At 39.8% G+C, this 12,905-nt stretch overlaps 1 protein-coding gene across 6 annotated transcripts in view; it reads right to left on the reverse strand.

Moving 5' to 3' along the window:
- Window positions 1–12,905, reverse strand: part of LOC6583660 (serine/threonine-protein kinase BRSK1) — a 93,271-nt gene that overhangs the window by 28,574 nt on the left and 51,792 nt on the right. For all 6 annotated transcript variants that reach the window (XM_044009403.1, XM_044009401.1, XM_044009402.1 and 3 more), the window contains exon 6: window positions 9,211–9,426. In XM_044009403.1, the coding sequence (XP_043865338.1) occupies window positions 9,211–9,426 (216 nt within the window). The remainder of the gene's footprint in view (window positions 1–9,210; window positions 9,427–12,905) is intronic.

A 12,905-nucleotide genomic window follows, 5' to 3' on the forward strand; every position in this document is an offset into this window, starting at 1 on the left:
AAATTAGAATAGGATGGGTAGTATGCCATAACCGAGCCGTGGACCAGCCTAAACGCTGTTTCAAGTGCCTCGACTACGGACATATTGCAGCCAACTGCGGCAGCGACTGTAACCTAAAGGGTGCCGGTTTCAGGTGTGGAGAGATGGGTCACAGTGCAAAAGCATGCACCACGCCACCTAAATGTGGCCTCTGCGTCCGAAAAGATGAAAAGCAGACGGACCACTCAGAAGGCAGCTTTAAGTGTCCATCCTACCGTGAAGCTGCTCATAAAATGAAATGTTAAGGTTCCTCCAGCTTAACTTAAATCACTGTGTTGCTGCCCAAGATCTACTAGAGCAGACCATAAGATCAAGAGAGTTCTCAGTGAGAGTTAACAGACGTGTTTACTATTGTGCTCTTCAATTATTCTTGTTTTCTTAGTTAATTATTTTTATTAAATTTCACATAATTGCGGTTCGGTTGTATACAGCAAATATCTATATTATCCTGTGCAAGGTTTGATCCGTTGTTCACTGCGTTTTTAATAATTTGCTTTTTTAATTTGTGAAGCTTTGTGTGCAGTGTCGGTTCATTAGTTTCATTATTTGCATTTTTGCTTTAGTGTTTCTATTTGTTGGCGCTCTCCCCAGTTCACTCTTTCTAAGTTTGTGTGAGTGTGTGCATAAGTTGCTCTCACTATCTACGGTTGTTGTATTTGCCTCTCTTGAATCTTTGATTTTTGTGGTGTGCAAGTATACTCTCTCGCTGAGGACTTTTGATCTGCTCCGTAACGGCTGTTTTTGTTGTTGACTCGCTCTCTCAACATATATTTTCGTTGCGCTCTGTAACGGCTGTTTGTTGTTGGACTCGCTCTCAACACATTTATACCTCTCTTTGTTGTGACATTTCTGTTTACATTCAGTAATTTTGTGATCTATCCCGATTGCCAATATGAGTTGCTGCAAAAAAGCTTGCACTTTCAGGCAAACAGTTGATTCTGCACAAGCGCAATTTATAAGTTGCTGGCTGTGTGATAACATGATGCATACTAAGTGTGCAGGTCTTACTGGGCGTGAATATGACAAGATTATGTCTACTACTAAAGCTGGTAGTGGAGGCATACGCTGGTCTTGTCCGATTTGTTTGGAAAAACAAATAAACTTTTCTAAAATGCATAGTGCTGTGAGGTGTCAGTTTTTAAAACTGAAGAAGATTTCTATGCAGTTGACCAGTGACATGGCTGCTGCTGAGGTAATCTTAAATCAGTACGGCTTTGAAAGTCCTCTCTCTCAATTGGATACTCCTTTGTTGTCGGTAACTCCTTCTGTAATAGTACCGTCACCTAATTCGCTTGCTCCTCCCTCACCTTGCGCTTCTGTTTTGTCGTCGGCTCCCAATTCTCTAGATCCTCCTTCACCTTGTCCCATATCTATTTCTCCTATTGAGGCTTCTATTGAAACTCAAGCCCCTGTCCCAAATTTGGATGCTACTTCTATTGTTGCTCAAACAAAGAGTGACAATAAGTCAGCCTCTCATAGCATTACCTTATCTGTTGTCTCTCCTAGAAAGCAAGTTTTCTTATCTAGGCTTTCATCTGACACTACCATTGAGGCAGTATCGGCTTTTATCTCAAATAAGATTCCGGCTAATGTTTTTATATCGAAGTTTAGTTTTGCGACACCGCGTGAAATTGCTTCGTTCAAAATCAATGTGCCTGTAGAACACTTTAAAACCCTTTGTGACCCTAATTTCTGGCCACCTCATGTAGTTGTTCATGAATTTAAACCCAAAAATCGTAACAGATCGATGCCTATTTCAGTAAATTTACCTTCGGTGCAATCTTCATCAAACGTTGTACCAAAAAACTAAATTACTTACAAACCTCTTCTCAGCTGTCCCTGATTTATCAAAATGTACGTGGCTTAAACTCAAAACTTAAAAGTCTTTTCTTGCATAGTTTCAGTGTACAATATGATATTATCGCTTTCACTGAAACATGGCTAAGTAGTAATATTCATAATAGTGAAATTCTTTCAAGTAATTTCACTATTTATAGACTCGACCGTTCGTCGCGCAGAGGTGGTGGGGTGTTAATTGCGGTTAAGTCCATTATCCACTCTGAATTGTTTACCTTTTCGTCCCTTTATGATGTGGAGATTATAGCGGTTAAATTAACTCTGCCATCGTGCTCATTATACATCACATGTTCTTATATCCCTCCCTCTTCTGATGTACAAGTTTATGCTCACCACATAAATTGTATTAAACAAGTTAATGAACATGTAAATGATAGAGATTGTCTTCTTGTGTTGGGTGATTTTAATATTCCGAACACTTCTTGGTCTTCAACTTGTAATGCAAATTACTGTATTCCGACAATTGATCACTATCTTTTTGATGAATTGTTTAACCTGTCTATGTTTCAGATGAACTCTATTTCAAACCATCTTAATCGCACTCTTGATCTAGTGTTTGTTAATCATGATTCGCTCATTAATGTCGCGAGATCAACTCCTTTCTCCTTACCTGAGGATATATATCATCCCACTTTAGAGGTTTTATTAACTATCGACAATCCTCCCTCTAATACTCCAATGCCTTCTAAACTTAGTCGCTGTTATCGTAAATGCAATTTCGTTTTGCTTAACGAACTAATTAATTCAACAGACTGGTCTATTTTATATGAGTCGGTTGATATTAATTTAGCAGCATCGTTTTTTTATTCTACCTTAAACTCTATTCTGGATGTTTGTGTCCCTCTCCGCCGTATTTCGCCAGTTTCAAAAAAGCCACCTTGGTTCACCAAAACTCTTTCGAACTTGAGAAACATTAAAACTAAATGTTTTAAAAATTACAAAAAGTCTGGTTCAAGTATTGACTGGTCCAAATATTCCATTGCCAAGTCAAACTTCAATCTTTTAAATTCTAGCTGTTATGAGAATTATCTTACACGTTGCAAACGTCAGTTTACACGTGATCCCAAACAATTTTTCTCATTTGTAAACTCGAAGCGTAAATCCTCTGGTTTGCCGTCCTCATTTGTCCTTGGAGGTGAAAAAACATGCAATGATCAGGATTCCTCTGATCTATTTGCTGATTTTTTTCAATCCACTTATTCTTCTGCTGATCTCTACAGCAACTCATATCCTTATTCTCTTCCTGAATATGGATCTGTAAATACTCCCAAAGTTACTGCATCCTCTCTGGCTGCAGCCATTAAGACATTGAAATCATCTTTCTCTCCTGGTGCTGATAATATTCCTAGTTGTGTGATTAAAGAGTGCAGTGTTTCTCTTCAGTCACAATTACTAAAATTGTTTAACTTGTCCTTGGATACTTCTGTGTTCCCTTCAATTTGGAAAGAATCTTTCATCATTCCCTTATATAAAAAAGGTGGAAGATCTGATATTTCCAATTATAGAGGCATCGCGAAATTATCTGCTATTCCGAAGTTATTTGAGAAAATCATAACATCGGCCTTGCAGCATTTTTGCAAATCGATTATTCAACCATCTCAACATGGTTTTGTTCAAAATCGATCTACGTCCTCTAATTTACTTGAGTTCACGTCGCTTGTTAATGACAGCTTTTCCAAAAAAATGCAAACCGATGTTATTTATACGGACTTCAGTAAAGCATTTGACTCAGTACATCATTACATACTAATTCTTAAGCTTGAACGCTTAGGATTTTCACCCAGTCTTGTCTCTTGGATTTCATCCTATTTAACGGGTAGAACCCAAAGAGTCTTGCTGAGAACAGCTATGTCTAAACTTATCTTTGTTTCGTCTGGTGTACCTCAGGGTAGCCATTTGGGCCCATTGCTCTTTTCCCTTTTTATAAATGACCTTCCTAGTTGTATCTCGTATTCCACTATATTTATGTATGCTGATGATGTAAAACTTTGCCTTCCATACTCCAGGGCAAATGGACATCTTCACCTTCAAGATGACCTAAATGCATTTCAACTTTGGTGTGTGGCAAACCAGCTTGACCTAAATTGCTCAAAGTGTATGACAATGACCTTCAGTCGTACCGTTCCTCTAATTGTTGGTTATAAAATTAGCAATAATTCCTTACGACGCATCTTTACAGTCAAAGATCTTGGTGTATTCTTTGACTGTAAACTTAACTTTAATCTTCATATTTCTACCATAATTAATGAAGCCAAAAGTGTGCTTGGCTTTATTAAACGTTGGTCTAAGGAATTTAAAGATCCTTTTATTACCAAGCGCTTATTTACTTCGCTTGTGCGTCCTATCCTAGAGTATTGTTCTGTCGTATGGTCTCCGCAACATAAACTGTATCAGGATCGTATCGAATCGGTCCAAAAACAGTTTCTTCTCTTTGCCTTAAGAGACCTTAGATGGGACAGTAATTTACGATTACCGTCTTATCATAGTAGGCTCCAGCTAATTGATCTTCCATCGCTAAACAATCGCAAAACAATTTTAGGAATTGTTTTTCTGCATAAATTGATTAGTGGTGATATTGATTCGTCCTCTTTGTTGGGTCGTCTAAATTTTTTGGTTCCGTCCCGATCAACTAGACACTATCGTCCGCTTCATTTACCTGTGTGCACTAGGGATTATTCTTTGCACAGTGCGTTTCATGTTCTTTGTGTTAATTTTAATAAATATTATCACGTTTTTTCCTTAGAGCTCTCTCCTCCTAAAATAAAAAGTGTACTATCAGCTTATCTTAGGGAAATCACTCACAATGCCCAGGCATAAGCATTGGCATACGTTTTTGCTGCTAATGTTGTGTTAGTGATTTCTCAATTCTATTCTTATACTCTATTTTTGGCTCTTCCATTACTCTTTTCTTTTTATTATTTCTTATTCTTTTTATTAACTTTTCTTGCAACTTCTCTTATTACCGGCCATTTTCTTTTTCTATACTTTATCTCTTCTTATTTTATTCTTTTTTTTCTTTTTTTTATTATTGTTTTTTTTTTTAACTCCTTTTATTTATTTATTTATTTTATTTTATTTTTTTTTATTATTATTATTATTTTTTTATTTTTTATTATTATTTTAAGAATTATTTTAAGTATGCTAAATATTGTTTAATAACCTACATTTTAATATTTTATTTTTTTAAGTTTTCTTACTAACACTTTCTTTTCATAGCTTCAATAGTATCACTGACCATATTTGGCTGTGAGACGTGGGCATAGCCGGCCGGACTGGCAAATAAAATACCCCCATCGGGTTGGTGTTACTATTGAAATTATATCGTGTACTTTGTATAGGCTTTTTTAAATTAAAATTGACTCTCATTTTTGTCAATAGCTTTAAGAAAATAAATAAATAAGAGAAAAATGCATTGACGTAGCTTTTCTCAGTGAGCCTCATCACTGTAGGACCAGCTGCCATAGGACATGGTTAAAAGACGCCAATGGCAAAGCTGTGTTGTGGGTATGCGGCAACTCAACGAATGTGCTTTCGGATGTTAAGTCATTCATACGTGGCCGATATGTCAACTTATGGCTCTACAGCTGCTACCTGGCCTCCAGTATGCAGCTCAGTAAATTCACAACGTTGCTTGACGAGCTTGCCGAGGATGGAAGGGGTCGGAAGGCCAATATAGCAGGAGATTTTAACTAATGGGCGTTAGAATGCGGTAGCCACACAACAAATGCCAGAGGCCGTATCTTACTGGAGATTTTCGCGACACTGGATGTTGCACTGCTCAACATTGGCCACGAGTTCACCTTCAATCGGGCTGGATACGGATCTGTTTGACATTTTGTCACCTCATCCCTTTCTCGGAAAGCAACATGGAGCCACTGTGATAGCTATACGAGCAGCGATCATACGGCACTTCTGTTCACAATTGGTGAGCCAACTGCCAGGATGCCAACCGTGTGGAGGGAATCGTATCAGTTGGATACTTTGGATCCCGCGGCCTTTTCAGCGGTCATTCAGTCGTTGGCAACAGTTGTTAATGTTGATACCAGAGCATGCCAACTGGTATCTCAAATACAGAGTGCCTGCAATAGCAGCATGTTACGCCGCAAGCAGTTCACGCGACAACAAGAGCCAACGTATTGTTTGAATGCACAAATAGGTGACATTCGACGCAAATGCACCCAGGCGAGAAGAAGCTATCAACGGGCTCGGGGTAGGTCTACATTTTTCGAAAAACAATTAGCTTACCAACCAGATAGAAGACAGTTGAAGAAGGCCATTCGGGCAAGCAAATGAGAATGCTTTCTAGAGTTGTGCGACTCAGCCGAATATGACGCTTGGGGCAGGGCATATAAGATAGTAGTTAAAAGACTATACTCAGGTAGACAGGTGCAGCCTAAATCAATTGTGGAAACGCTCTTTCCAGAACGATTAAGCTCCATTCATACCCCTGTGTCCAAGGCTGTTGATCAGAGCTCAACGAGCACTCAAATTGTTTTAGTACAGACGAGGAAATCTTAGTAGCTCTCAGAGGTCTTAGAACTAACACAGCTCCAGGGCCGGACGGGATCCCAAATCGTGCGTTAAAGCTAGCCCTCGCCTTGCACCCTAGTACGTTTGCCGAATTATACAATGAATGTTTAATTCAGGAGACGTTCCATGCAAAATGGAAAACCCAGAACCTGGTATTGCTACCCAAGGCTGGCAAACCACCAGAGAGCCATCTTCGTATAGACCAATCTGCCTCTTAGACACAATGGGAAAGGTAGACAAACAAGAAACTGATTTGCTCTAGACTGGAGACTTCTATTGCTAGCGCCAGAGGCCTATCACCAAATCAATTTGGATTCCGGAAGGCCCGGTCAACAACGGATGCTCTAGAAAAAGTTGTCGGCCTGGCAACTTTCGCCATCCAAGGCACCAGATGGAGGCACGGGACGAAGCAATACTGCATCATCGCGACCCTGGACGTTAAGAACGCCTTCAACACAGCTAGTTGGGATATGATACTGAGTGCGCTGTCACAATATAATATCCCTAAATATCTAAAAGAGATAATAAAGAGCTACTTCAGAGGAAGAACACTGGTATACAATACGAGAGAGGGTCCCCAAACTCATACAGTGTCACCTGGAGTACCCCAAGGCTAAGTACTGGGGCCTCTCCTATGGAATATCATGTACGACGGCGTACTACGCTTGGAAGTACCAGCAGGTGCGCACACCATTGTCTTCGCTGATGATGTGGCTGTCGTCGCCATAGGCAAGGAGCTTTAAGATACAGAGGATATGTGCAGCGAAAGTATCAATCGCATACGAAGCTGGCTGACACGAGCTGGGCTCGAGCTTGCGGCACACAAAACCGAAGTCGTCCTAGTTAGCAGTCGCAAAAGAGTGGAAACTGCCAATATAAAGATCGGCAGCGTCCCATTGCATCAAAAAAGGGCGATAAAATATCTTGGTGTCATGATAGACAAAAGATTAACTCTCCGCGAGCACCTAGAATATGTGCATAAAAAGGCAGCTGATTCTTGTAGAGCTCTCTCAAGAATTATACTTAACACGCGGGGACTTAAACAGCATTAGGTCTGTCATCCTCTATGCTGCGCCAATATGGTCAAGAGCGATGGCAATGCCGAGCTACAGCCGGGACATTTGCGCGATCTACAGGCTGAGCGCAGTCAGAGTCAGCTGCGCTTTCAGGACTATCTCCGATGATGCAGCGCTTGTCATAGCTTGTATGGTGCCACTGGAGTACCTGGTCGCCGAAGCCGTGGAGCGGAATTCGCACGTGCCTGTGCGACACAACACTATCAGGGCGAACAGCATTGCACGATGGCAAGGGAAGTGGAATAGCTCAAATAAAGAGCGGTGGACGCACAAGCTCATCCCGGAGCTCGAACCAGGAGTTAACCGCAAACACGGCGAGGTTAACTTCTATCTTTCGCAGATCCTCTTGGGCCATGGATGCTTTCGGAGCTATTTGAAGCGCTTTGGTCACGAGAAAACTGAAGAGTGCCCCTGGTGCGGGCGAGGGCATGGGGAAGACGCCAACCACATCCTTTTCTTATGTGGACGGTTCCTGGAGGAGAGGCGTCGTCTAGAAGAGGCACTGGGCCACTCTATCAGAGCGGACAACATAGTCAACGCCATGCTGGAATCGGAGGAAGCTTGGGAACTAACAAGCACCTTCGCGGCCACAGTGATGATGGATCTGCGCAGAGTCGAGCGAATAAGAAGACGAGCTGTACCAGGCTAAGGTAGCGCATAGTGAATGCGAAGCAATGCTTTACGGCCGTCCCACAAGCATCGCGCGCTAAACGGGCCACCACTCAACTTGCAACTTGTAATATAATAAGATTGTCAATAAACAAATATAAAAAAAAAAACACATACAAACGCACATACACACAAGCACCTACGCATAAACACGCATGGGCTGCAGTTTGCGCTTATTATGAGAATTTAATTGTTTAATAACTTTTTTGTGGACATACGATCTTCATGAAAACTTCAGATTATGATAAGAACATGAATATACATGTATTTGCTAAAGCACACCTCTCGTATATTTGAAATACACCTTTTACAAAGGTGATGGTGAGGAGGTGAATATTGGGGTGGGGCGTAATTTTTAATAAAAACCGAAATTGTATAAAATACATATAAATCTGCATTTAAAATTTGGAAGCTCTAGGTCTAAAGGTGTAGGAGACATAGTTAAATAACTAGCTTTCGATAAGGTTTTTAATCGATAATAAAATATCGGGAGTAGTTGTCGATATTTATAGAAAAACTCGATATACGCGTGATATACATGGACCTAGGAAAAAAAATTTGAAGTCCTAGCTCTTATATCTTCTGAGATCGACGCGTTCATACATACGGACGGACGGAAGGACGGACGGACAGACAGGGCCAATTCGACTCAGTTCGTCGCCCTGATCAAGATTATATATACTTTATGGGGTCTGCCACGCTTCCATCTGCCTGTTACCTACATTTCAATAAAACCATTATACCCTGATATCCCATTGAAAATGGGTTCAGGTTATAAAAAACCTCTTATATGATTATCCGTCATCCAACTTCGTGAGTGGCTGACAACACATTTTATTGCCGAGGCAATTTGCTCCGAAAGCACTGAGGTACCAGTTATATTTGATGTGTTAGATTATATAAATTTATATTTGCATCTAAAGTTAAAAATTGTAATTTCTTAGTGTGTAAAGTGTTTCTTGTCAAACTGTATTTAACCCTTCCTGTTAACAGAACAAATTCAAAATATGATATTCTGCATTTGTATCTTATAGCTTACCGTTAATCGTCTATCTGGATTAACCTCAATCATACCACGAAGTAAACTTTGGCAATCGGGTGGAACAAAGTGCGGAATATGAAACACTCCTCGTTTTACTTTTTCAAGCAACTGACGCAAGTTGTCATCGTCGAAGGGTAATGCTCCCACCAACAGAGCATACAGAATAACACCGCATGACCAAACATCCGCCTTGCGTCCATCATACTTCTCTCCCTTGTTGCAGCAATGGAATGAAAAATAAAATAATTGTTAGTTACATTATTTATAACTCAAAAGAGAAACATATAGCAATGTCTATAATATCAAATAAGAAACTTCTAGTTGAGATTACTCGTTTACGATCCCCTGAATCCTTCGAGGAACTTATTTAATAATTAATTGCTTGTATTCTGCTCACAGAAGAGACCAAACTAGCGCACTCCCTCACAGATGTACGCACAAACACGTATTGATTGCAGCGTGGGCTTACTATGCGAACTTCATTGTTTTTATACCCTGAACCCATTTTCAATGGGAAATCAGGGTATAATGGTTTTGTTGAAATGTATGTAACAGGCAGAAGGAGGCGTGGCAGACCCCACAAAGTATATATATTCTTGATCAGGGCGACGAGCTGAGTCGATTTGGCCCTGTCCGTCTGTATGAACGCGTCGATTTCAGAAGGTATAAGAGCTAGAGACTTCAATTTTTTTTTTAAATGTCCGTAATTACAGCGCGAATATCAAGTTTATCATTAACAAGTAAGAAAGCTCCAGTCGAGACTACTCGACTACGAGATCCCCTGAACCCTTGGAGTAATAGCTATTTCAATAATTTTTCGCGTCTTTCAGCTTACACAAGAAACACGCACACACACACACACACACACACACACACACACACACACACGCAAGCACGCACGCACACACAGGCATACATACACACACATACATACAGATACACACACACACACACACACACGCATGGGCGACAGTGAGCGCTTACTATGAGAACTTAATTGCTTAATAACTTTTTGTGGACGTACGATCTTCATGAAACTTTCAGATTATGATTATAACATGGATATGCATGTAATTGCCAAATCACAAGTCTCTAGTATTTGAAATACGCTTTTTACAAAAGTGAGGGTGAGGGGGTGAATTTAGGGTGGGGGGTAAATTTTAACAAAAACCGAAATTGTATAAATTGCATATAAGCATACATTAAAAATTTGGAGACTCTAGCAATAAGGGTGTAGAAGATATAATTTTATAACTGGTTTTCCATAAGGTTTTTTATCGATAAAAAATTATCGGGACGAGTTATCGATTTTTAATGATAAACTTGATATGCGCGCTGTAATTACGGACATTTTAAAAAAAATTTGAAGTCTCTAGCTCTTATATCTTCTGAAATCGACGCGTTCATACATACGGACAGACGGACAGACGGACGGACGGACAGACGGACAGGGCCAAATAAACTCAGCTCGTCGCCCTGATCAAGAATATATATACTTTGTGGGGTCTGCCACGCCTCCTTCTGCCTGTTACATACATTTCAACAAAACCATTATACCCTGATTTCCCATTGAAAATGGGTTCAGGGTATAAAAATCGATAACTCATCCCGATCTTTTTTTATCGATAAAAAACCTTATCGAAAACCAGTTATAAAATTATATCTTCTACACCTTTATTGCTAGAGTCTCCAAATTTTTAATGTATGCTTATATGCAATTAATGCAATTTCGGCTTTTGTTAAAAATTTATCCAGCCAGTTACCCACACTTTTGTAAAAAGCATATTTCAAATACTAGAGACTTGTGCTTTGGCAATTACATGCATATCCATGTTATAATCATAATCTGAAAGTTTCATGAAGATCGTATGACCACATAAAAAGTTATTAAGCAATTAAGTTCTCATAGTAAGCGCACACTGCAGCCCATGCGTGTTTATGCTTGTGTGTGTATGTGTTTGTGTATGTGTTTGTGTAAATGTTTGTGTATGTCTGTGTGTGTGTGTGTGTATGCGTGTGTGTGTATGTATGCGTGTGTCTGCGTTCGTACGTGTGTGTGTGAGTGTGTGTACGTGTTTCTTGTGTAAGCTGAAAGACGCGAAAAATTATTGCAATAGTTAATGCTCAATGGGTTCAGGGGATCTCGTAGTCGAGTCTTGACTAGAGCTTTCTTACTTGTTATACCCTGAACCCATTTCCAATGGGAAGTCAGGGTATAATGGTTTTGTTGAAATGCATGTAATAGTCAGAAGAAGGCGTGGCAGACTCCCCAAAGTATATATATTCTTGATCAGTGTGACGAGCTGAGTCGATTTTGCCCTGTCTGTCCGTCCATCTGTCCATATGTATGAGCAGCTCGATTTCAGAAGATATAAGAGCTAGAGACTTGAAACTTAAATTTCCGTATATATAGCGCGGATATCGAGCTTATTTTTATCGATAAAAAACCTTATCGAAAATCAGTTTTATCATTATATATCCCACATCTTTAAAGCTGGAGTCGCCGAATTTTAAATGTATACTTTATAAATTTTATACAAAATTTAATCAATATTAAGGCTAGAAACGTATTGATTGAATTGCTCTTAGCCTCCTTTATAAATTTGCACGAAAAGGGTTGTCCATATTCGACTGACCCATGCTTTTATACCCTGAACCCATTGAAAATGGGAAATCAATGATTTTGTTAAAATGTATGGAGCATGCAGAAGAAGGCGTGGCCGACCCCACAAAGTAAACAAGTAAGAACGTTGCAGTCGGGCGATACCGATTGCAGAATACTCATTCACGCCAAAACGCTGTCAACCAGAGTATATAGTGCAATTTTCAATCAGGGCATGATCCCATTAAAATTGGAAAATCATCGATAGATCATCATCTTTGCATCATTGCATTCAAATTACATATATATGTCGGGGCGTTGCGTTTCTCATTCTGATTTTCCATCATAGCTGCGCGTAATAACGAATTCCCGGTGTGTCGCTAAACTCTTTTTAATGCTCTTTCTCGTTCAATAGTCATTGACCAAGTGTGACTTCTCTTCTACTCTCGAAAGTTCTAATCATTGTTCATCGAAAGCACAGCGACCCTGCTGCGAACGACATGACTAGCCGTCTCGCTCTCACCCAGCGACACCCGGGACTACGTTCAGCAACAGCTATTGTTGTCTCTCTCTTAGTGACAGTGCATCCTTTAATTGCACCATAATACTAAATCAATCGATTAACACGATATCAAGATATCTAATTGCAATTTCAACAGTGTAATATCGCACAGACACGACACGGCCATACTGACAGTTACACGTCCCTGTGTAATTCATTTCTCATAATATCATTCCGACACGGCCATACTGACCCTTACACGCCTATGTGTAATTATTGTATCATAATATCATTCCGACACGGCCATACTGACCCTTACACGTCCCTGTGCTATATAGGGCATCATTCTACATTACCTTCTATGCTTTATTATTTATTCTATTTTATTTATTCTTAGTTACATTTATTTTATTTATTCATTTACTAGCTGGCCCGGCAAACGTTGCATTGCCCTTCCATTATTTCTAGGTAAAAAATTGTTGAAAGCTATGTTGTTCAGGTTGGGATACACTCTGAATAATTTATTAATCGGATTTTCATTCAAGCACCTTGAGGTAAACATTCTTCGTTTTTTGGTCAGGTGCAAGA

This window comes from Drosophila mojavensis, unplaced genomic scaffold (assembly GCF_018153725.1).
Source record: "Drosophila mojavensis isolate 15081-1352.22 unplaced genomic scaffold, ASM1815372v1 contig_74, whole genome shotgun sequence".
Classification (NCBI taxonomy): domain Eukaryota; kingdom Metazoa; phylum Arthropoda; class Insecta; order Diptera; family Drosophilidae; genus Drosophila; species Drosophila mojavensis.